This window comes from Vicugna pacos, chromosome 6, assembly GCF_048564905.1.
Source record: "Vicugna pacos chromosome 6, VicPac4, whole genome shotgun sequence".
Classification (NCBI taxonomy): Eukaryota; Metazoa; Chordata; class Mammalia; order Artiodactyla; family Camelidae; genus Vicugna; species Vicugna pacos.
In genome coordinates, this window is record NC_132992.1 from 56,626,080 (window position 1) to 56,649,443 (window position 23,364).

Sequence of the window (23,364 nt, forward strand, 5' to 3'; positions counted from 1 at the left end):
AAAAAATTCCACTTCATCTATGTAACTCTAGGGAGATGGTAAACCCTTTTCCAGGATATTTTTTCACCATCTCCTTGGAATGGGGTGTTGGTAGCTTTCTCTCATTTAATGTTTCATGTCTGAAGTTCAGATGACTTACCCAAAAGTCAAATTCCCTAGTTCATTTTGTTGAAGCAATTTTCAAGTGACCTCCCAACCACTAAGCACAAAGTGATCATTAGTTCTTTCATCTGCTTCAACCTGATTCCTGCATCAATCATGAAGTAACTCTGAGCACTGGGAACCTGTGTGCATACACTAGACAGGAGCATGTTTTTAACTGTTACCCACAGAGACTGAAGGACTCACCGAGAGGCACACGCCCTGTTTGGAAACCCTTCAGTTCCCTGGCCTGTTCTGCTGCTGCTGGCTGGTCTCCTCCTGCAGGTGAAGGAGCAGGACGACCACGGCAACAGTTTCTTGGCATTTCTCGGCGTTGTCTTGGAGGGCCCACAGTAATAACCACTCTTAGTGGCCCCGTCCACCTGCATGTGGCTCCTCCCCATCATCATCTAGCCTGAAAGGTACAGATTATCCACCTTTGGGGAGACAAAAAAAAAGAAAAAAGGAAAAGGAAAAAAGGGAGGGATTCTCTAAAGCTGCTCTGTTCTCCTTTCAGTTTGACAGATCCCCTCTAACATTTCCCTTTCTTGTCCTGAAGAAAGCCTAGGCAGATTCCATATGGTCAACCCAGAGGCCACACCCCTCTCTCAAAGGGCTGTTGCAAGACAACAGAAGTCACTGTTGGACACCAGCATCACATAATGGCTACAAAAGAAAAATGCATCTTTAGAGAAAGTAACTGGTAAGCAACTGGTTTTTGGCTTACTTAAGATGGACCGTAAGTTTTAATACACCCATGATCTATAATTTTAAAGAGAGTGTTAACAGGCATTTTTTATTACCTGGCCAAAAAAAAAAAACCTGTCAAAAAAAATTATTCTGTAAGTTGTATAAAATACTCCACAGTTAGATCTTATTCTTGCTGTCCTCAGTTTATCAGTAGAAATGAGTAATCGGAGCTTAAAAAGACATACATATTTTCAAAGTACTGTTAAAAGATTTATTGCAATAATACAATAAAAGTTTAGAAAACATTTTTATGACTCAAACTGGTTTGGAAGTTGCAGAGCAATGGGGGCTCCCTGCAACATGGCCCAGCGAAGAGATTCTTGGACACTGTAGTTCTTTTAACAGCATGCCACCAAACGTTCTTCCCCAAATCATCACTACAAGAATCCTGAAATGAATCCTGTCCGCTACTCAATGCTGACACTGTTTTCTCCCTTAAGTTACAGATGTGCAAAACTTTTCTTAATTATCTTCTATTACAAAAAAAGTCTTTAACAGACTATTTTAAGCAGCCTATCTGGTGCCTATGAATTTTTTTTTAGTATTACCTTGTTTCAACAAATCATTTTATTATGGAAAACACAACCAAGTTCTATGGCTTTTTGTTTGAAAAAAAATACCAGCTTCAATTTATTAAAAAGCTGTTTACATATGGTTCTGGCACCTACATGAAAGATTTTAATGAGCAGCAAAGAGAGTAGAAAAAACAGTGGTTGAAATGTGTATTTTAAGAATATTTACAGGGTGGATCCAGTGCAAAATAATGAAAACCAAACTATCTCAGCAGTGTAAGCCAGTATGTTGGTGTTCAGAACCACTGAAGGTTTGACTGAACCCTAAGTAAAGTGCCTCTAGTTGATATTAACAAAATATACCCTATCTGTCCCTGCATTTCCCATGTCCTCGTGAGTTTTGTTGAATTACTCTAGTCTGTGATGTCTGGGTCTGCTCTTCAGCTTCATCTCACATTCATGGTTTCGTAAGAGGCTTGGGAAAAACCACGACTGTCGGGCATCTTTCAGCTTAAGTCATCCTCTACCCACAAGCCCCAAATCCCAGTCTTCCAACTCTTGAATCTAAGCTCTTCTTTCTGAGGGTTTGAAGTGCCTAAGTCCCTCTTATCTCCTGGGATTTTAAATTCATTTGGTATTTATTTGTTCAAGTCCACCACAGCCACTGTCTATGAACTACACTACAGACTTGGGGGGGACAATGAAACCCAGCAGTCATGAAGTGAGCGCTTAAAGCTGATACCAGCTGTGTGAGAACCCACGAGGGGAAAAGCCCGTTTCCTCCAAAGTGAAAAATTCATCAAGTCAGGGAACTGGGACTCCTGGATAGGAGTAAACACCCTTCTTCTGCAATTCTGCCAAACACTAACTATCCAATAGCAAGAGCTGTAGCACCTCGGATTTGGAGGCAAAGTATCAAGTCTAATTACAAGGAGAAAAGAAGCGAGGGCAGGGCAAACCTCCAAGTGATTCATCTGAGGTACTATCATGCTAATCACACTAACAAGATATAATAATAATGCCTGTTAGGAATTTTTCATAGGATTTCTTTTTGTAGTTGTTACATAGGACTTTCTCTGCAGTTATTAAAAATAAAAACTACTTACATATTTGTACATAATGCCTCTCTACAGTTTTCTTATAAGATTGTCACTAAGAGAATGAGAAGACACATCAGCTGAAAATGATCTCTTGGTGAGGGAAAATTCTTTCCATCGGAGATTTCCCAGGATGGAGGAGAGCAGTATCAGCCTCAGTGAATTGCTCTGCACATCTGAGCAAAGGTAGTGTCCACAGAGCAACAGAGACCTCTAGGAAACAAACAAGCAGGGTGGTTTTCCCTGGAAAAACCTGCCACCTACTAAAGGCTTCAGAAAGAAACTGGACACCAGAAGAATGACCAGAGGCCATTTAAGTGGCTTTTAACCAGTGCCCAGGCAGGCATTTAGCTTCCATAAGGGAACAACCTTAATGACTTATTTGCCACTCCTGGAAAACAAGTTCAATTTCAAAATACACATAGTGTGGATGGTAGGAATTCAACAGTCTAGGTAAGAAAATTTAAAGAACATTGTTTTAAGATCTCTAGGACATTATTGCAGCTAGGATTTTTTCTGTTCACGGATGTGGGTCCTAAAGAAAAAAAGATCTTGGTTTCTTTGGTGTGTAGGGAGAAAGAAAACAGGAATGTCTGACGGGCCGTGACAGCAGCACAAGTGAAATCATTTGTAAACTACGTTTCCCCCGCCAAGAAAACATCACACCTTCCAGACAAAACAAAACAAAAAAGCCCTTGACCTAAAAAACAAATGTGACCAAATCATAAAGAAATCAAGTGTTTCAAATTGCCTGTGGTTCTCTGTACAGAAAATAATGGCATAAAAACAAACTCATAACAGTTTTCTATCTTTCAAGTCCTAATGATCAAGAATCACTTCCTCGTGATTCAACCTCTAAAATAAAGTCTCAGCTTCACAGGGACCAACGTGTCAGCCATGTCTGTGGGGCCCGTGGCCTGTGATCAGAGGAGCCCAAGTGCATTTCTGCCTCAACACTACTGGCCACGCTGGTCTGGAAAGGACCTGGGACCCCTCTGTCCTGTTAATTACCATCAGCACCCCAGTCACCACCGTTTGCCATTTGACAAAGGGAAATGCTTGTTTCTCTGCTTTAAAAAACCCAACAGTATAACAACCTCTTTTTGTTCCAGGCACTATCTTAACTAAACACGTAACATTTCCTAGAGCATAGTGGAGGAAGAACCTTCTCGATGCAGATCTGGTGTGTCTTGGTCCCTGCTTATTAACGGTGTCCAGTGTAAGCTTTAAACCAGGAGGTGACGGAGGCCGCGGCCGAGGAGATCATCCCTCCGGCACTGCTGCTTGCGATGGGTGGGGACGCCTGGGTGCTCTGGCTCTGGGAGACCTCCACAGGCTGGGAAGGGATGTCACAGAACCGGGGGCTTGGCAGGTTCTCCCAGTCTGTGCCCAGGTCAGTTTCCTCATCACTTACATGCTCGTCTCCACTCTCGTCTGATTCTCCAGCAACTCCTGGATCCACAAACTCCATGGACTCCTCTAGGTCTGCTCGTACTTCAAAGGGTCCTGACCTGCGTGCAGACAGCGAAGGCCCCTTTAGGACAAGCACCACTCTCAGGACACAAGACAAGATGCTATGGGACGGATGCAAGAGACCCAGAGAGGTCACTGCACTCACTGCTGGACTAGAATTGAGTTTTTCTTTACATAAACAATAACAGCATCCAAGTAATGAATAAAACCACCATACTTTTCCTCAATTCAACCCTATTTATTTGTGAACACGCTGGATGGATAAAAACCATCCACTGAAACTGCATGCTGGTCCAACATATGATTTCCTGTTTCAAACACTTGCAGTATCTATTTATTCCAATGAGAGATTTCTGACAAAAACAGCCACCTGATACACTGGTATATTAGTGTAACATAAAACTGTACAGGTGTTCTCTGCCTTATGGAAACCCTCAATTATTAAACTGTTAAGACTCAAAGGGGCTAAATGATAGGGTTGTAAGCATGTTAGCAAAGCTTCCTTGGACTGGTGTCAACAGCAGGCTCCTGCACACATTTTAAGGTACCATTACATAATCTTCTAAGGACACACTGCCACCGTGGAACCCTGGTCAGCAAACCCCACACGGCCCTCGCTGCCTCTCCCTCGCTCCCTTTCAAAGGCCCATCAGCTCCTGCCTGTAGGCAGGCAGGCTGCATTTGCTTCCAGTGGGCAGTCGCCGCTCCCCCCCCCAACGGCCCCTCCAGGGGGTTTCCCTGCAGCAGCTGTATGGTGAGAGCAAGTCACTCCAGCAGCCTCCCTCTCTCCCCTGTTGTCGCAAAGTTAAGGACACAATACCTTGGTTCATTTAGGAGTTTCACTGATAGTTCCTTTGGCAAAAATGACAGACGTTAGCAAAAATTAAATAAGACACGAGAAATTACTGAGAACTGTAAGCTTGCCATTCCAGTCTACGGTCCAAAATTCTTTGCAGCTTTTATAGCAATAAAAGCCTAACGCTGGCCTCCAATGCATCTCACCAGACCCATGCCTTCTGACACTTTTTACAGGGTCAAGCAACCTTCATTCCTCCAAGATAACCCTGCTTCCTGGCTAAAAGACAGCAACAGTAATAGCCGACATTTCTGTTCCAGGCACTGTTTTTAGGGCTTTACAAGTATTAACTGGAAGAAGCACCACAGAAAGGTTTCCCCTTGATCTGCAATGAGCAGTTTACATTTCAAAGAGCCTCTCAGACCAGCGCCTCTACCCTGCCCAGAAGTCCTTAATTTGCAAGAGGTGAAGGGAACAAGAACTGGGCCGGAGGGGTCTCGGCAACCATCTTCCAACCTCCTCTGACACTTTCTCAAGCAGACGAATAACCACTGCACCCAGTATCTTTGCTCTCAGTATCCCTTTCCTGTTTCCTGAAAAGGTTCTCCTTGTAAGTTCGTTTCTTTTCTCCTTCCCTTTTTCTTTTCCTTGACAAACAAGGTTGACTCCAAAAACATTCTTTTAGATTCTCCTCCTCCTAGCTCCGCTCCCAAATACCCTCCAGCCTGCCAGAGTCTCTGTCTGACGGTTGCTAACTTAGACATCTTCTCAGACAGCTGAGCCAACCAGTCTCAAAACCCAAGCCAGCTGGGAGTCCTCCCCTCCTCTCTCATGCTCCTGTCAGATATCACCAAACAAGCCCCCTTTCTATCCTCATTGTGTGCCCCCAGCTCAGGTCCTCACTGCATCAGACCCCCACTCCTCACCAGGGTCCCACCTCCAGTCAGCCTCCCTCCATACTCTCAGCTTCGGACTCTGTTCTGTTCAGCCTCACTGTCCAGGGGGCCTCGGCACCTACTACATGGTTACGTCTCCAAACCCCCAAGGCTCCTTCACAGGCCCAGGTCAGCTCTCTACAGCAGTGACTTCCTGTTAGCAAAGAGGCACAGACTGTTTTCGGTTCATCTTTCAGGCTGCCACATCTACTCTTGGGGTCCTTCTTGGCGTGAGGCTGCTATTGTCCCCAGACCCCCTCTTTGAGAGTTTTCCCAGAAAGCAGGCGGGAGTGATACAGGAGGGGAAAATGACACTTCCTCCAGGCAGCACTCCCTGCTGGAAGCCACCTGAACTCCAGCTCTCTGCTTGGAATTCCACAGGGCAGAGTCCACTTGGCCTGGAGAAGGTGCCCAATTAAGTATTTCAAATGAAAAAGAAACAAGCAGATGATTCCCAAAGCAGCCAGTCAGAAAATTTCAGTTTCAAAAGTACCCTATATTGTTGAGAACCGGCAGGAGATGTTTTTCCACTTAGCCTCTCCCCCAACAGAAATCTATTATCTGCCCAACCAACATACCCCAAGCCACACGCACAATTACACAGCAAAAGAATTAAGTCTTTTTTGCTTAATGTCTTTGGGGAATAAAGATTATAAAGTCATTCCTCTAGTTTTCAGTTTAGCTGAGTAACTGATATTCTGTTCTTCAAGGCCCTGAAGCAAGAATACTAATTTTCTCATGATGCTGCAGGGAGTTATTCTTATCGATTAAGTCGACAAAATGATCTTTTTGGCTTTTAAAAAGTCTCTTTTGCATAGCACTTCAAAAATCTTATCTGATAGAACATACAGCCTCAAGAGTAAACCCTAATGTAAACTAAGGACTCTGGATGAAAATGATGTATAAAGATTGGATTGGGTAAAAAAATCAATCGATACTAAATCTAGGGGGAAATTCTGATCAGGATAACTACATGGCCTCAAAGTGTCTCCCAACTGCTTACTAGCTGCAAGGAAGGAAAAATACAGGAATTGTACAGAGGAGAAGCTGGAAAGCATCTTGACTGGGTGATCAAATTAACATCATCAATAAGGGAAAGATAGCTACTGTGGGCCTCTGGATGTGATGTCCAGGAGACACTCCGCCTATGCAGCGATCCAGCCTAGAATGTAATTTGACCTGATGTCATTTCAAGGAAACATCAAACTCAAAATGAAAGTTCTATTTTAAAAAAGGAAAAAAATGGTTACGTCATAAAAGACAAGGTAGGCTGTGAAAATGTTCCAAATTTAAAGGTGTTTAAAGAGACACAGCAACTAAACACAACACCCAGCTCAAGACTGGACCCTACACTGGGGGGAGGTGCTATAAAGGACATTATCTGGTCCACTGATGACACGTGCACATGGGCAGCAGAGTACTGTACCAATGTTAAATTTGCTGATGTTGGTAACTATGTTGTGCTTAAAAGCAAGAAAATATTCCTATTTTTAAGAAATACGCATTAAAGTATTTAGGGATCAAGAGCCACATTGTATGTAACTTATCTTCACAGGGTTCAGAAAAAAAGTTCTTGTGTACGTGTGTGCATTTGTGAAGACAGACTGCAGAAGTGATCCAGCAAATGCAGTGAAATACTAACAACAGTGAATCTGGGTAAAGGGTAAATCTGTGTCTTTGTACTATTCTTATTTTTTGAAACTTTTCCTGTAAGTTTGAATTTATTTCAAAGAAAAAAAGTGTATGTTAGATTCAGGATGGGCTCCTCAGTTCAGCTGGTCTCAGTGGAAGCAGGCGTCCCTCCCAGGTTCTGTTAACAACCTCTCTAAAGCCTTGATTCTGACTGAGACAGGGGTGAGAGGGGACTTTGAAGCTTACCTCCTGGCTGGCAGACACAAGCTCGGCTGTGCCAGCAGCCTGCCGTGCACGTGTCTTTCTGTCGGACAGAGCCCTCCACATGAAGAGCTGACTCGAGGGCAGACCACAGAAAACTTCAGGCCCTCCAAAGAAATCCAGTCCTAGAAGAAGGGGATCTGTCTTCCTGAACAACCAGCAGTACTGGGTGTCATCAGTCTTTTCCTTTTTTGCCAAACTGATGGTTGAAAACTAGAAAGCTGTTCTGAATTGCATTTCTTTACTCTTGATTGAGGCTCAAGATTTTTTTCATTTGAATACTGACAACTTGCATTTCTTTTGTGTGAAATGCATGCCTGAATCCTATGTCTATCTTCCTATTAGATTTCTTTCTCTTATTAATTTGAAAGATTTCTTTTTAGAATTCTAGACTTTAATCCATTGTTTATTTTAAAGGTTGCAAAACATATCTTTTGCTTGTCTTTCAACTTTGTTTATGGCATCTTTTGTCAGAAACATTCAGTTTTGACACAGTAAAATGTGTAACTCCTTTTCTTTATGGTTTTTGGGTTTTGTGGCTTGCTTGGGAATTCCCTCCCCACCCTATGATTTTAAGATTATCTTTCCTAGCTATTTTATAGCTTTTGTTTTTTTAAAAAAATAAGATCTTTTACATCATCTGGAATTTATTTTTACATATGGAATGTAGCATGAATCCAACTTTCCCCACATAAACACCCAACTGGCCCACCCCGCTGAGCTGCTCGTACTGATTCAACGTGCCACCTACCATCTTCTACATTCCCGCGTACACAGGGACTCTATTCTCTTCTTCCAGCTGCTCCACCTATTTGCACTCCAACAGCACCCTGTTTTAATTACCTTTATACTATGTTTTAAAAGGAGCCAAGCCCATCCCTTTTAATTCTTTTTCAAAATTTCCCGTCAGACTGTGCTTCTAGTTGAACTTTAGAATCAGCCTGTCAAAGTTCCATGAAATATCTTGAAATTCTGACCAGGTTTCCTTTTGGACAGAAGTGGCATTTTTACCACACTGAGTCTTCCCTTACTAGAAAATCCTTTGCTGCCCCAGGCTTGCTTTCATTCAGTCTCACACCTCATACAGTGCCTGGCAATGAAGGACATGTTGAATACTTTTTAAGTTTCATATTTTCTTTATATAGGTTTGCATGTATTTTGTAAGGATTATTTTTATATAGTTTCTGTTTTTGCTGCTACAGTAAAAAGGACCTTTTTCCCACTGCATATTCTAACTAGTTGTTGTTGGCATCTAAGAAAGCGATTGCTCTCTGCACGCTGATCTTGTATCTAGCCACCATACTGAACTACCATTTCTTTTTTTTTTTTTTTAACATTTTTTATTGATTTATAATCATTTTGAACTACCATTTCTAATAGTCTCTTAGTTCTCTTGGACATCCAGTTTAATAATCACACCATCTATAATGCCAGCTTTCTTTCCTTGTAATACAAACACACTTGACTTCTTCATAAAAATGTTTTGCCTTGGCTAGGCCTCCAGAGCAGTGTTAACACAGCAGTGACAGTAGGCATCCTGGTCTTCCTGACTGTAAAGGAAAGCTTCTATTAAATATCTATGTACATAACATGTCATTAAGTGTAGTAGTTTTTGCTGTAGGTTGGTAGTAAATATTCTTTATTAATAATCTATTTTTAAGTTGCTAATAGTTTCCATTTATTAATGGGAACTGAATTTTATTCACTGCTTTTCTGCCATCTATCAGGTCGATCTTACGTAGGTAAAGTAGTTGGCCCAGTGTCAGTAAATGTTAGCTCTTATTATTAAGGATAAATTTCCTAATGTAGAACCCTTCACAAATAATGTACAGAGAGGACAGCAAGCAAGTCCACAGGAATCAACCACTAAAGATGGGATGGATTTCTAAAAGGTTGCTGTGATTCATAAACTAATGAATGGAATTTGGGGTAAGGGGCATAAACTCCCTTTAAAATGGCATAAAATTCTAGGTGTGTGTGGAATTTCCAGGAGAGAGTTCACAGCTTTTCCCAGAGGGGTCTATGTCCCAGAAAAGTTAACCTCTATTTTAGGTGGGGGGAGGGCTGAGGAAGAGAGGAAAACAGGACAAGGTAAGAGCAGATTGCCATGGAAAGTTCACTGCAACTTGAAGGGAGCCAGGCACCCTGGTCAGTGGAGGGTCCAGTGTCAAACCAAATGAATGACAGGGAAGGAAGTCCCACCTTTAACTTTCCTTTGTTCTCTTTCAAAAATTCAAATACATTAACCAAGCTACATCTGCAGAAATGTATAGACAGACTTCTCAGAGCAAGGGAAAAGATCAGCACCCAGAGAAGGGGTGCTCAGATGGTCCCAAAGATAAGCCTCATCTATAGTATGCTTTTGTGGGCTGAGAGTAAAAAGACCCCACAGACCAGTCCTGGTTGGTCTTTTTGTTCCTGACTCCTGTTTTTAAGATAATGGATTTCAAATTAGTTCATCTCATAAATTTCTAATACTCTTTATCTCCAACAAATGGTGGCCAAATGGACTCAGTGACAAAAAAAAAGTTGTAAGAACTGTTACGAGAAAAATCAGCAGGCGCAAAAGAAAATACAAAAGAATTGGGGGAGACAGTAGGCATAGCTAAAGAAGAAACAGGTGTGGATTCAAACAAATGGCTTTTGGTCTTCAGAGACAGCACCAGAAGTCCCCACTCTAGGAACAGAAGGGTTCTTCTATTCTGCTTTAGGTATTAAAAATGTTTGCTATTAATTTCCTCTGAGAAATGACTATATAAGGACCATAAGGGTTCAAATATGATTAGCCACTGTCTCCTTCCATACAGGACTGGGTCATCTTTGTCCTTTCTGGAGAGTGTAAGGCTGGGCCCTGTACTCTGCCCACACGTACAGCAACTTGACAGTAGTCACACCACCAACGCTTAGAGAAAAGCAACAAACATGCTTCTTACCTGCCTAGGTGTTCAGAGTTCGGACTGACCAGGTACATTAGATTCCTGAGAGTATGCAGTGGTTGTAATTGATCTAAATTTACATGCTAGAAAAAGCAAAACACTGATTAGTATTTTCAACCATGTAACAAATTAAAAATTAGCTTATAGCACATTTTCCATACCTGGGAAAAGCACAGGTAAAGAATATTTGCATTCAGTTTCTTCACTGCTCGAGTAAATTTCTGTCTGCTGAGGTTCTCCCCACAAAATTCACTGTAAAATAAACAATACAGTTTGTAAAGTTGTAATTTTTGAGGAAATTCTGTATTAAAATGTTCGTTTTGAAGAGTATGCTTTACACTACAATTCTGCACAAACCATAGCCCATGTCCTTTGCCTCTTAATAAACTGTACTTAACAGAAACTTTCTAAGAATGAACTACTGCCTTCATGGAGAGTAATTTCACTGCATCCATAAAAATAACAAATAAATGCATGTACCCTTTGACCAAGCAAAACTTCTGAAAACCTATTCTACACAAATACTTGCACATTAGTGAAACAACGAATGTATAAGATTATTCCCTCAAGTGTAAATAAGGGGCATAGGGGACTGGTAAAATCTTGGCAAATCTGTACAAAGGAAAACTCTGCAACTGGCCACGTTAAGCAGAGTGACACTGAAGGCCCACAATGGTCCCACAATGCCACCGGTGCTACAGCCTTGTCCCTGCTGCCCTGTTCTCTCGCTCTCCCCAGGCTCTGCACCTGCCCTTCCCCTTGCTGGCAGCCTTCATCCCCAGGGATCCCCATGGCTTGCTCCTGGCCTCCTGCAGGCTCACACATGATCACACACCTGCCCACTCAGACATGATAAGCCCTTACTTGCCCCCGCATTCCCTCTCTTTCACCTGCTCTAGTGTTCTCCCCAGCACTCAGCAACACCTGACATACTGTCTGTTTTTCTATGTGTCTCTCCATTACAATTAAGTGCCAAGAGGGCAGGGATTATCTTATCATCACTGTTCCCCCTCAATGCCTAGAACAGGGCCTGGCACATAGCAAGTGCTTAATAAATCTTTGTTAAATAAATACCTAAAAAGCAAGGTGCAAAACACCTTAGTTTAACCTGATAACTTTTGTGTTTAGGGAGAGGGGGTGGAGAGTAATAATACATATTTATATTTACTTGAAATGCAAGGATAACAGGAGTGGGTAGGAAGGTCTTAGCAGGAACTGGGTGGACTATAAACCTTTACAACTTTTAAAGAATTTTGAACCACTTAAATTCAAGTGTTACAATTTACCCAGTTATTACACATAAGCAAACCTTCAGAATACCCTGTTTTTCCTTCAGTTATCTTTCCACATGGGAGAATTCTGTGGTCTTCCCAAAGACTTCAAGTGCAATTTTAAGATAATGACACATTTGCACATTAGACTTTTGAAATCAATGAGGCTTACGAAATCATTCTCAGTATTTCATGGTCAGACTTTTTCCACCTTGGTAATACTTAAATTCTTGTTTTTGGTTTAATTAGAATAAGTAAGAACACAATAGAAAAATGAGAGAACCGTGAGAAAGATCACATCACCACCTTTAATTACTTGCCTGTTGCACAGCTTTTTGGGAAGATTTACGTCGAGTATATGAGACAAAATATTGACCAGCTGAGTCGCGTAGCACAACGCAGCACTGATCGTGTAAGCAGGGTTGTTATGCTCCATGTCTAAAGTATAAAAACAACAGCCATGCGCCAAACTTTAATTTCAATAAAAATATTCATGAACCTAGACTTTTTATGATTTGTGGTTTTATCAATACATTATCGATAACTATGTTTTACTCTTTACTAATAAAAGGTCCATGCCAGACGTTAATGTTTCATCATTTATGACTTTTGCTGAGTGGAATTAACCTAAGCAAACAGGCCTAAATGGACCCAACATAAATGAAACTGAAGTCTGAACTGCTTGGACCTAATAATGTATTATTTATTAGAACAACTGATGCCCTAGTTAAATGTCACCTCCTCAGAGAAGCCTCCCCTGACTACCCCACAGAAAAGTAGTCCCTTCCTCTGTAGCCCTGTCCCATGATGGTGCTGCTTCTGTCGACAGCCCACACTCAGCACATGACGCCTTTGGTCATTACTTGTTTGTTTTCCTCTCCACAGAAAAGCAAAGAGCTACACCTGTCTTGGTGACATCACCTCTGTATCATCAGCTCCCAGCACTGTGCATGACAGTAGGAATACTTGCTAGATGACTAAACGAATAATCTTTCTCTATCAAAGAGAAGCTACCAGAGCTTTAAAGGGTTTTTGTACTGGGGTATTTCAAGCTCCATTTAGGACTGCTACAAGAAGTTCTTTACCAAATTAGAAACTATAGAAGTGAGACCCAATGGGCTAAATACACTTCTTTAAACAGTGAGATTTTTTTATATAAATAAAATAATATTGATCTCAAAAGGTGAAATAGCTTAAAAACAAAACATGTTTTCAGTCCATCCACTGATAAACAAAATGTGGCAAATATTTGCAATGGAGTATTATTCAGTCATAAAGAGAATGAAATGCTGATACATGCTACAATGTGAGTGAACCTTAAAAGCATTATGCTAAATGAAAAAACCAGACACAAAAGACTATGTATTGTATGATTCCATTCATATGAAATATCCAGAACACACACATCTATAGAAACAGAAAGCAGATCAGTGGCTGACAAGGGCTGGGAGGAGAGGGGGATGGGCAATGACTGCTTTAAGCCCGAGTTTCCATCTGAGGTGATGAAAATGCTTTGAACTAGACAGAGATGACGTTGCACAACACTGTGAATGTACTAAAGACTATTGAATTACTCACTTTAAAACTGTTCATTTTGTTACATAAATTCTGCCTCAATTAAAAAACATGTATTTATAAAAATGTTCAAAGATTATTTTGCCTCTCACCAGGCCCCTGCGTGGTTTTCTTCTCTTCCACCCAGTTGTAGTAGGCAGAGTAGTCGCCGTTGCTGGGAAGGCTAATCCAAGGCCCTGTGATGCTAATGCTGGTGTCTCCATTGTGATCGTCACAGACCCATCTCCCCGACAGATAAGTCGTCCTCCGGGCTTCGGCTAGCTTGCTCACGGTGCTGGAGGTCATGGCGCTGTCACTCTCTGAAGACACATCTGCGGGGTCTCTAAAAACCAAAGAGGCATATAGATGTCAAGGGACTGGGTTTTAAAGAGAATGCAGTTACTTGGCAGATCGGGAGAACCTTGGCAAGATGCATGCAGGGACAGGAACTTAACTGGAATATACAGAGATAAGCAACTCCATCAGAGATGAGGATCGCACCAGCAGAGGCGACACAGAAGCCACGGCAGTGTGAGGAGACAGCACTACAAACGAGGGCCTCATGTTTTAGGTTCTCAAACTATTTGGTCTCAAGACGCCTTAATGTGCCTAAAATTTTTTTAAGGATCTGAAGAATTTTTGCGTAGGTGGGTTAGATCTAATATCTACTGTATCAGAAATCTGAGGGAAATTTTAAATTATTAATTCATTTGAAAATAATAAACTCATTACATGTAATGAGCATATTTTTATGAAACAACCTGCGTGTTTCAAAACAAGAAAATTAGTAATCCAACAAATAAAGCTTTTAAACCCTTAAAAAAAATTAGTGAAGTGACATTATTTGTTGACCAGCTGAGTCACACAGCACCATGCAGCACTGGTGAATTTTGAAAATCTCTTTAATACCCAAGTCTTTCAGTTGCTTTTTCAAGTAGATCTTGTGTCCTGTGGGAAAAACCAACTAGTTCCGCCTGCAGCTCACTCAAGGGCTGTTCCTTGAGCCACTGCGGCACCTCCGCGTGCAGCCAACTAGCCTTCCGCAGACTTCCCATCTCGCCGTACGGCACAGTTGAAAGATGTACATGTAGAAGTCAATCATTTCTACTGCCTTATCAGTAACATTCTTAATGTGAAACTGGCTGGTTTTTCATACTGCAAAGACATGGCGAACATGACTATGACTACAGTTTGGTATCACTGCCTTGAAATCTGCCAAGACACTAGAGCTTCTGCCCACCATGGCTTTGGGGTCGCCAGTGCAAATGTCAACACAGCGAGAGAGGAAAATAAAGTGTTAGTATCATTATAAAAATAGTTTTGACTGCACAGACTCTCCGAAAGGGTCTCAGGGACCCCCAGAGGTCCACAGACCACACTCTGAGACCTGCTAGCCTAAAGAGTGGAACGTGAGTGAGAAGTCATGGCAGGTCCCACACAAGGCAGGGAGAGAACATGTGTGTCTGGGGAGCAGAGAGGATCAGTGTGGCTGCACGGAGGCATGAGAAAGTGCTGGAAGATGGTGTTGGAAGAGTGGGACCGACTGGGAAGGGTCTTCTGTGTCATGCTGAGTTTAGATTCTGTTTTCTTGGCCAGTGGCTCTCAATGCTTCTTCCTTCTGCCACAAGTACACGTAAGGTAACTCCTACTGGCTATCATGGGTAAGACTGGAGGGAGGGAACTACGCCCAGTGCTGAGCTGTACCTCTGCTTCTTCCTTCCTCCACTCAAGGAAGTTTGAGAAATGTGAATGAGCAAGCAATCCTATTACAGGGGTAACTTGAAAACTATCAGCTTAAAAAAAAATGGTTTACAATAATACATACTAATATATAAGATTTAAACAGCCCAGGTATGGAAGAGAGAGTTTTTCTCTTCTTTGACTTTGTGTTCAGTTGTCAGTTTCCTTACTGGAACAGCTATGTTTACTGTAATGTGCTTTAACATCAACATCAAAATGTATTTTGGCATGATGTCTCTGTTCTGTCAGCTTTTTTCTCCCCAAAGGCATGGCCAGCTGTCTTTATAAACCAATTTTTGGATAATCCAATTTTTCCCCACTGATCCAAATGCCACCTTAGGGTCTGTTTCTGAACTTTCAACCCTACTCTATTTTGAATCTGCCTTTTTATTTTTATATTTGCCAACTATTACTAATGACAAATTACTTGGTAAGAGTCAGAGAGCAGGTTTTCAAGCCAGAAGCAACAACCAGACCTTTAGGCTTTCAGGAAGCTAACTCTGGCCACAGATAAAGGGACAAGTAGGGGCAGCAAATAGTTAAGTCCCAAATAGCTACAGCCCACTGACTGCCCAATTCCAGGGAAAGGTGCCAGAAAGCAAGGGCAACCAGAAGAGACAGGAAAGTCTTTAACTGGAACAGCCTGATGGTTAGTGAGAAAGCAAGTGAAACTCTTCAGGGGTAGTTTCTGCACCTGGATGGTCATCAGCACCATCTGGGGAAGTCAAAAAAAATAAAAGTATAAAAGAGATGGACTGGGAGGCTGAAGGTATTTCTCTGGAACCTTTTCCTAAAGTTCCTGAGTGCCTTTGATGGACAGTCAGGCAGGCACCACTGTCTGGTTCATCCCACTGACCCCTGAGGGTACCCACGCACGGCAGCCCAAGACGCAACTCTGAGTATCCAGTGCCTGACGTGCTAGTCACCAGGAAGAGGCTGAGTCAGCATGTCTTCCCACCAAGTAAGAGACCCCGAGGTGTTTTCTTCCATCTTAGCTCATGCTTTCTTTGTGAAGTAGGCATTCATCATTCCCGTCTAACAGACAAGGAAGTAAGACTTCAAGGCTCAAGAACCTGCCTCACAGCATTTAACGAACACATAAACAGCTAACTGGCACTGCAGCTAACATCAGCCAGACGTTCCTTATGAGCGTGAGTCTGCACCTCATCTGGATGCTCTGAGAGTACACAGGCTCGGGTCCCACTTCTCTGAGGGCCACCGCCCTTCACCCTGCCCACGCCCCCACCCCCCCCAACTTCATGCAGTGTGCACTGTTTGCTGAAGCTGATAAGACTTAAAGTTTTGTTCCAGGAAAACCAATGAGCTCAGAACAGTGCCCAATAAATGAGGTGTTGACATGCTTAAAAGATACTTGATCTTTGGAACTGGAGTTTTCCTTGAGTCAAAAGGCTAGCTTACTGTACCTCACGCCAGTCTTTACTTCCTCGATTGGAAAAATGACAGAGGTGAGCTCTAGTATGTGAGATCGCCGAAGGTTTGCCAGACGCTCGTAATGACTTTTTAAGTCAGTGGTTTTTCTTTCTACCAGGTCACCAAGTTTTCGATTGTGCCTCTGAATCTTCTCCTTTTTCTCTTGATGCCGTTGTGCTCGAGTATAAAGCTTCTGATTCTTTTCCTTGGTTTTGAGGAGGCCTTCAGAATCTAAAATAAATAAATCACACCCAACAATTATCTCTACAAACAGTTCCTGGGTACTGCAGACTGCCCCCTCCCTAAGCATCAGTGCCTTCCTGCAGTCTAAACTGAAAGTAAAACCTCAATAAAGTTAACTGGATGATGTTCACTAAGTGGAGACTGAGAGTTTAGTTCAAGTAGGTATTACACATAGAGCAAAAGGAACTGCCACTAAAATGACTCTGGGTCTTCATTTGTAATCAACACCAGTGAGCATCACTCAACAACTATCAAGTTTAAGTTTAGCACTGGAAGCACCTTTATTATAGTAAGCACCAAAGAACAGCCATGTTGGGCAGAAAAGAGATGTAATTCTAACTCTGAAAAACTTATCTGATTTTCCTTAGAAATCTCTTAAGTATGTCCTGGGCTACATCCAGAGAACCCAGTAGGTGGTTACACAGCAAAGAAACAGACCAAGGGCTCTGAAAAGTTACAGTGGAGTTCAGCCCCCCGCAGGGTAGGAGCACCTACCATACGCCAGCATTTTAAGCACTGCAAGGGCAGCTAGAACCTTGGTCTACACAACCAAGAAAACAGACACTCATCCTGCCCAATGTATGTTCTTTTGATGGAGCTCCTTCAGGTTCTAGGTCCTAAGACCTGCTACCGGTATCAGGTTGTGGCTAAACTCCTCTAGAGTAGCAACAGGTTGTGAAATCTCAGACAGATACCTTGGGACAACTTAGGAGGCTCAAACAAGTTCAAAATCAAGCTCAATCTTTTTCCAGGAAACTTTCCTCTTGACACATTTTAAGCTAGGTTCCCTACTTCATAATTATTTTTGACCTGTCTGCTGTCCAAATCAACCCCTTGAGGGCCCATTCCATGAGTGGTCCTACAGTTCCTTGCATCAAGACCTTTCTTTTAATTCCCACTATCACAATCCTAGTTAACTCTCACCAAAACTCTGCCTATCTCCAGTTGGCTCCACTCCATACCTTCACGCCCCCTTTCCCTGGCTCAGTCTTCATGAGCCATTAGTTCTCCACTGCTGTTAAAAATACATGTCATTTATTTCTTCCCTGATTGCCTTTTAGTGCAGTAGAGCACCCTCTGCATGCACTGAAGAAGAGACTTCACTTCTTGCTTTTGAAAACAGCATGAGAAACATGTTTTTCATCCTTCCTCCTCAGCTTTGATGTGTAAAAATTTTCCATGGGGGGGGGGGAAGCCTTCTGATTCAGATTTAAAGATAAGATTTAGCAAAGTGACTAAAATGTATTAAATAATGCATTACTTTATCTGCATTTACAGAAGTCTGGGGGCGAAAAGGTGTAACAAGAGGAAGTTGGAAGGTCATCGGAACCACCCAGAACAGTGCTATGCAAAGCATGGCCTGTGGATCTGGGCCCATCTACAGACCCTTACCAGGCACGAGAAGTACAGAAATACAGAGTAGGTTCAGGCTACTCGGCACTGCCATGCTATCCAAGTGTGCCATCATTTTTCTAGTAATTTATTTTATTTTACAAAAATATTGGTTTGAGTTTTTACACATAGGAAGTGAAACAGAAAAAAGTGGTCTTTCACTACAGACAGTTTAAGAACCACTGACCCAGTCCTGTCCCCATGCATGAGATTTTAATTTACTAAGTCTGGAGTAGGTCCCATGATTCTCTCTATAGATTTTTAAAAGGTTACCAGGTGACTCCAAAGATTTGCTAGGGATGGAAACCACTATTTTGGGTCTACTAATTTAGAACCGTATCTTTTATTTTCTATGGTTGAGGCTTTCGTATTTTGGAGTTAGGAACCTATTAAAAAGAGCTGATCAACATAACACTGTAATGGGGAGTAGTAGAACCAAGAGCTCACCTCCTCTCACAACTACAACAAAACTGTAACTGACTGCTAAACAACCATCAAAAAAAAAAAAAAGACTGGAACCTAACAAAAAAGATCTTCAACTGGAAACATAAAGAAGGAACCACAGTGAGATGGCAGACGGGGTGTGCTTGTGATGTAACTGGGCCCCATGCCCCCCTGGTGGGCAACCCACAAGCTGGAGAAAAACTACATTGCAGAGGTGTCCCCACAGGAGGGATAGTTCTGAGCCCTGTATCAGGCTCCCCAGCCTGGGGTTTATGCATTGGGAATAGGAGGAGACCCCAGAACATCTGGTTCTGAAGGCCAGCGGGACTTAACTGCAGGAGCTCCATGGACTAGGGGAAACAGAGACTTCATTCCCTTGGGAAATGTACACAGAATCTCGCGTGCACCAGGTCCAAGGGCAGAGGCAGTGATTTCATAGGAACCTGGGCCAGACCTGCCTGCTGGTTTTGGAAGGTCTCCTGCAGAGGTAGGGGGCAGCTGTGGCTCACCCAGTGGACATAAAGGCTGGTGTCAGACATGCGGGGAGTGTTCAACTACATGAGCTTTCCTGGAGGCTGACATCTTGCTTGGGTCATTAGCACTAAGACCCAGCCCCACCCAACAAATTGTAGGCTTAAGTGCTGGGAAACCTCAGGCCAAACAACATACTGGGTGGGAACACAACTCCACCCATCAGCAGATTTCCTGAACCCACAGCCTCTAGACACACCCCTAGACAAGACCCTGCCTACCAGAGGACCAGGACCAAGCTCCATTCAGCAGTGGGTAGGCACCAACCCCTCTTGCCAGGAAACCTGCACAAGCCTCTAGTCCAGCCACCACCCATCAGGGGGCATATACCAGAAGTAAAAAAACAACCACCCCACAGCCTGCGGAAGGAGTCTGCTAACACAGGCCAGAGTTTACCCTGGGACCAGCTGGACTCTGGTCCTTGGGTGACAAAAGGGGAGTGTACTGCTGGGATGCACAAGACATCTCCTACAGAGGGCCATCTCTCCAAGGTGGAGAAACAAAACTAACCTACATAAAAATACAAATAGAAATTTAGACAAAATGAGGCAGCAGAGGAATATGTTCCAGGCAAAGGCACAAGATAAAACCCCTGAAGAAGAAATAAGTGATGAGGAGCTAGGCTATCTACCTGAGAAAGAGTTTAGAGTAGTGATTGTGAAAATGATCAGAGAACTGCAGAGTGAAGTTTTTAGCAAAGAGTTAGAAAATATAAAGAATACCCAAACAGAGCTGAAGAAAACAATTACTGAAATGAATAATACACTAGAGGGAACTAAGAATAGACTAAATGAGGCAGAAGAACGGATCAGTAAGTTGGAACACAGAGTAGTGGAAATCACTACTGCAGAACAGAAAAAAAGAAAAAAGAATGAAAAGAAATGAGGATAGTTTCATAGAAGTCTGGGACAACATGAAGTGCACTAATATTCACATTATAGGGGTCCCAGAAAGCGAAGAGAGAAAGGACCTGAGAAAATTTTTGAAAAAATAATAGGTGAAAAGTTCCCTAACCTGGGAAAGGAAACAGTCACTCAAGTCCAGGAAGTGCAGAGAGTTCCACACGGGATCAACCCAAAGAGGAAAACACCACGGCACATAGTCATCAAATTGACAAAAATTAAGGATAAGGAGAAAATATTAAAATAAGGAAGAGAAAAGCAACAAATAACATACAAGAGAACTTCCATAAGATTATCAGCTGATTTTTCAGCAGGAACTCTACAGGCCAGAAGGGAGTGGCATGATATATTTAAAGTGATGGCAGAATCACTTTAAATACAACCAGAATACTCTATCCAGCAGGGCTCTCGTTCAGATTTGATGGAGAAATCAAAAGCTTCACAGATAAGCAAAAGCTAAAAGAATTCAGCACCATCAATCCAGCTTTACAGCAAACATTAAAGGAACTTCTCTAGTCATCAAACTGTAAAAATGTTGGGAGTATTTTGACAGGAGTTGCATTGGATCTGTAGATCACTTTGGGTAGTATGGCCATTTTGATAATGCTGAGTCTTCCAATCCAAGAGCACAAGGTATCTTTCCATTTCTTTGTACCTTCATCAATGTTTTACAATTTTCAGAATATAGGTAACCTCCTTGGTTAAGTTTATTTCTAGGTATTTTGTTGTTTTTGATACAATGGAAATGTTTATGCCAGTTATAAAATTCTGGTTTTTGAAGTGAGAAAAAAAAAGTGAATGAAGGGCTGCAAATAGCAAAATATCCTTCTTTTTTGGAGGTGAGTTGTATTCCATTGCATATATATGCTACAACTTCTTTATCCATTTATCTATTGATGTGCACTTAAGATGCTACCATATCTTGGCAATTATAAATAATGCTGTTGTTAATGGCGGGTTGTATGTATCTTTTTGAATTAATGTTTTTGTTTTTCTTGGATATACGCCCAGGAGTGGAACTTCTATTTTTAGGTTTTTGAGAAACCTCCATATTGTTTTCCATATGCACCAATTTACATCCCCACCAATAGTGTACAAGGGTTTCCTTTTCTCCACATCCTTGCCAATATGTGTTATTTGTGTTCCTTTTGATGATGACCATTCTGACAGGTGTGCGATGATACCTCATTGCGATTTTAATGTGCATTTCCCTGATATTAGTGATGCTGAGCAACTTTTCAAGTTCCTGTTAGCCATTTGCATTTCCTCTTTTGGAAAAAGTCTGTTCAGTTCTTCTGCCCATATTTTAAATGGATTGGTTGGTTGTTTGCTTTTTAATTGAAGTACAGCTGATTTAAAATGTTAAAAAATTCCTTACACAAATGTTTTACAAAGAGAAAGGCAAGCAGTAAACTTTTCCCGGTTGCTGTTGCCCCCCACTTCCTCTCTCTCTAGTTTCTCTCTCTAGTTTATTAATCCCACAAAATACCACATGAGCCCCTTATTAGGTCTGGAGAGAGGGGGACAAATTACTTACTTTTCTTCATTTCTTCATTTCCTTTACATATAGTTTGTTTCAGCTGTTCAATTCTCATCTTGCAGGACATTATTTTCCATCTCTTAAAAAAGGAATGCAATAAATATCACAAACGTTGATCTCTTATAATTAATATGATTATCCACCTAAGGCCACTACATATATAGAGGTGTATCTTAGAAAATGTAATGAAGAAAAGACCAATTGTATTTATTACAGGTTTTATAACTGGTGAATTACAAAGAAGAAAAAATGTTATTAAGGCTCAGTGCAGATGCTGCTAGGAAATTAAGAAAGAGAGAAATTCGCATAGTTCTTTTATGTGTTAATGAACACACAGGAAAATGTTAAAGGATATTCTCACAACCTGCTCTGTCCAATATACAGCTACTGGTCCCATGTGGCTATTTAAAAATCTATTAGAATTATATATAATTTAAAAATCCAGTGCCTATTCCCCCTACCCAGGTGGTACATGTCAACACTCCATGTGGCTAACGGCTACCATACCGGGTAGTGTGGATAGAGAACACATGCATCATCAGAGAGTTGTACTGATGAGCTGCTCTAAACCCTTAGTGCTGGTTACTGAGGAGACCATCAATTGTATTATCTCACTGATACAATAAGCTAATATTACTTAAATTCCAGTGGGGTGAGAGAAACATCTGAGAACAGATTCATGGGGACTGAAGGATTCAGGAATGAACTAGCAATGAGATGTCTTCACTTTTAAGAGCTATTAGTCTTTAAGAATCAATATTCAAGCTTGTGATTAAAAAAACTAGAAAACAAAACAAGGAACTTTGAAAAATTTAGGATGGGATTCTTTATAAATAGTCTTTTATAATCTTTTTCCATATAACAAACACACTTTGTTTATATAACATTCAGAGCATATGCAGAATTCACTTACATTACATTTAAATATTATTTAAAAATTATAATGCTTATTATTATGAAAAAAATTAAGTATCACAAAGGAGAAGAAAGTTATTAGCCTAACTCCTTCCTATTCTTCAGGAGTGATCTCAATTACAGGTTGACAATTTTTTTTCAGGATTTTTTTTTAGAGTATACATATATTTAAAACACATACATAAATGGAATCATACTTTACCCTAGTGTACCTTTTTTTATTAAAAAATCTATCTTGGACATCATTTCACACCAATACATGTAGACTGACCATATTCTTTAATTATCTCATTCTGTTTGATGAGTATATAGTACTATCAGTGATGCAGGAAATCATCTTCTTTACCCTTAAGTCTCTGTATTCACGTGCATTTTCTTCGGAGGAAAATGGCCAGATATGCTACATGCATTTAAAAAAAAACCCAAACCACCACCAAACTGTCCCCCAAACAAATATGTTAATATATATTCCCACCAACAGTGAATAAAAGTGCAATCAATCAAACTCCTTATCTTCATATGTTGTATTCATTTTTTCCCAGTTTAAATTCATTTTGCTAGGGTCTTTAACATATAGAACTTTTAAACTTTTATGTAGTCTGTCAAAATGTTCTCTTTTATGCTTATAAAGATCTGCTCACCCCCAGATTACAGAAATACTCTCCCATATTTTCTTTTAATATTTTTTAGCTTACTCTTCACATTCAACCATTAATCCATCTATAAAGTGTGTGGTTATGATGAGTAAGTGATTTCAAAAATGACACCTCACTGTTCTTGTATTTCTATGCCAATACCAGACTCCATAATTATTCCTTACGGTGGTTCCACAATTAATTGCCAATACCCCATTTTTGGTATCTAGATG

General features: G+C 41.3%; 1 protein-coding gene across 2 annotated transcripts in view; it reads right to left on the reverse strand.

Moving 5' to 3' along the window:
- Nucleotides 1-1,088: 1,088 nt before the first annotated feature.
- ATG14 (autophagy related 14) overlaps nt 1,089-23,364 on the reverse strand; it is a 34,021-nt gene continuing 11,745 nt past the window's right edge. Inside the window, exons 4-10 of one of the 2 annotated variants that reach the window (XM_006199753.4) lie at nt 21,579-21,660; nt 16,523-16,760; nt 13,472-13,701; nt 12,125-12,242; nt 10,695-10,785; nt 10,531-10,616; nt 1,089-4,011 (exon numbers count right to left, since the gene is read on the reverse strand). In XM_006199753.4, the coding sequence (XP_006199815.3) occupies nt 3,705-4,011; nt 10,531-10,616; nt 10,695-10,785; nt 12,125-12,242; nt 13,472-13,701; nt 16,523-16,760; nt 21,579-21,660 (1,152 nt within the window). In that variant the 3' untranslated portion in view covers nt 1,089-3,704. Of the gene's footprint in view, nt 4,012-8,881; nt 9,148-10,530; nt 10,617-10,694; nt 10,786-12,124; nt 12,243-13,471; nt 13,702-16,522; nt 16,761-21,578; nt 21,661-23,364 lie in introns of those variants that run through there. The other variant, XM_031679068.2, reaches the window with a different exon arrangement.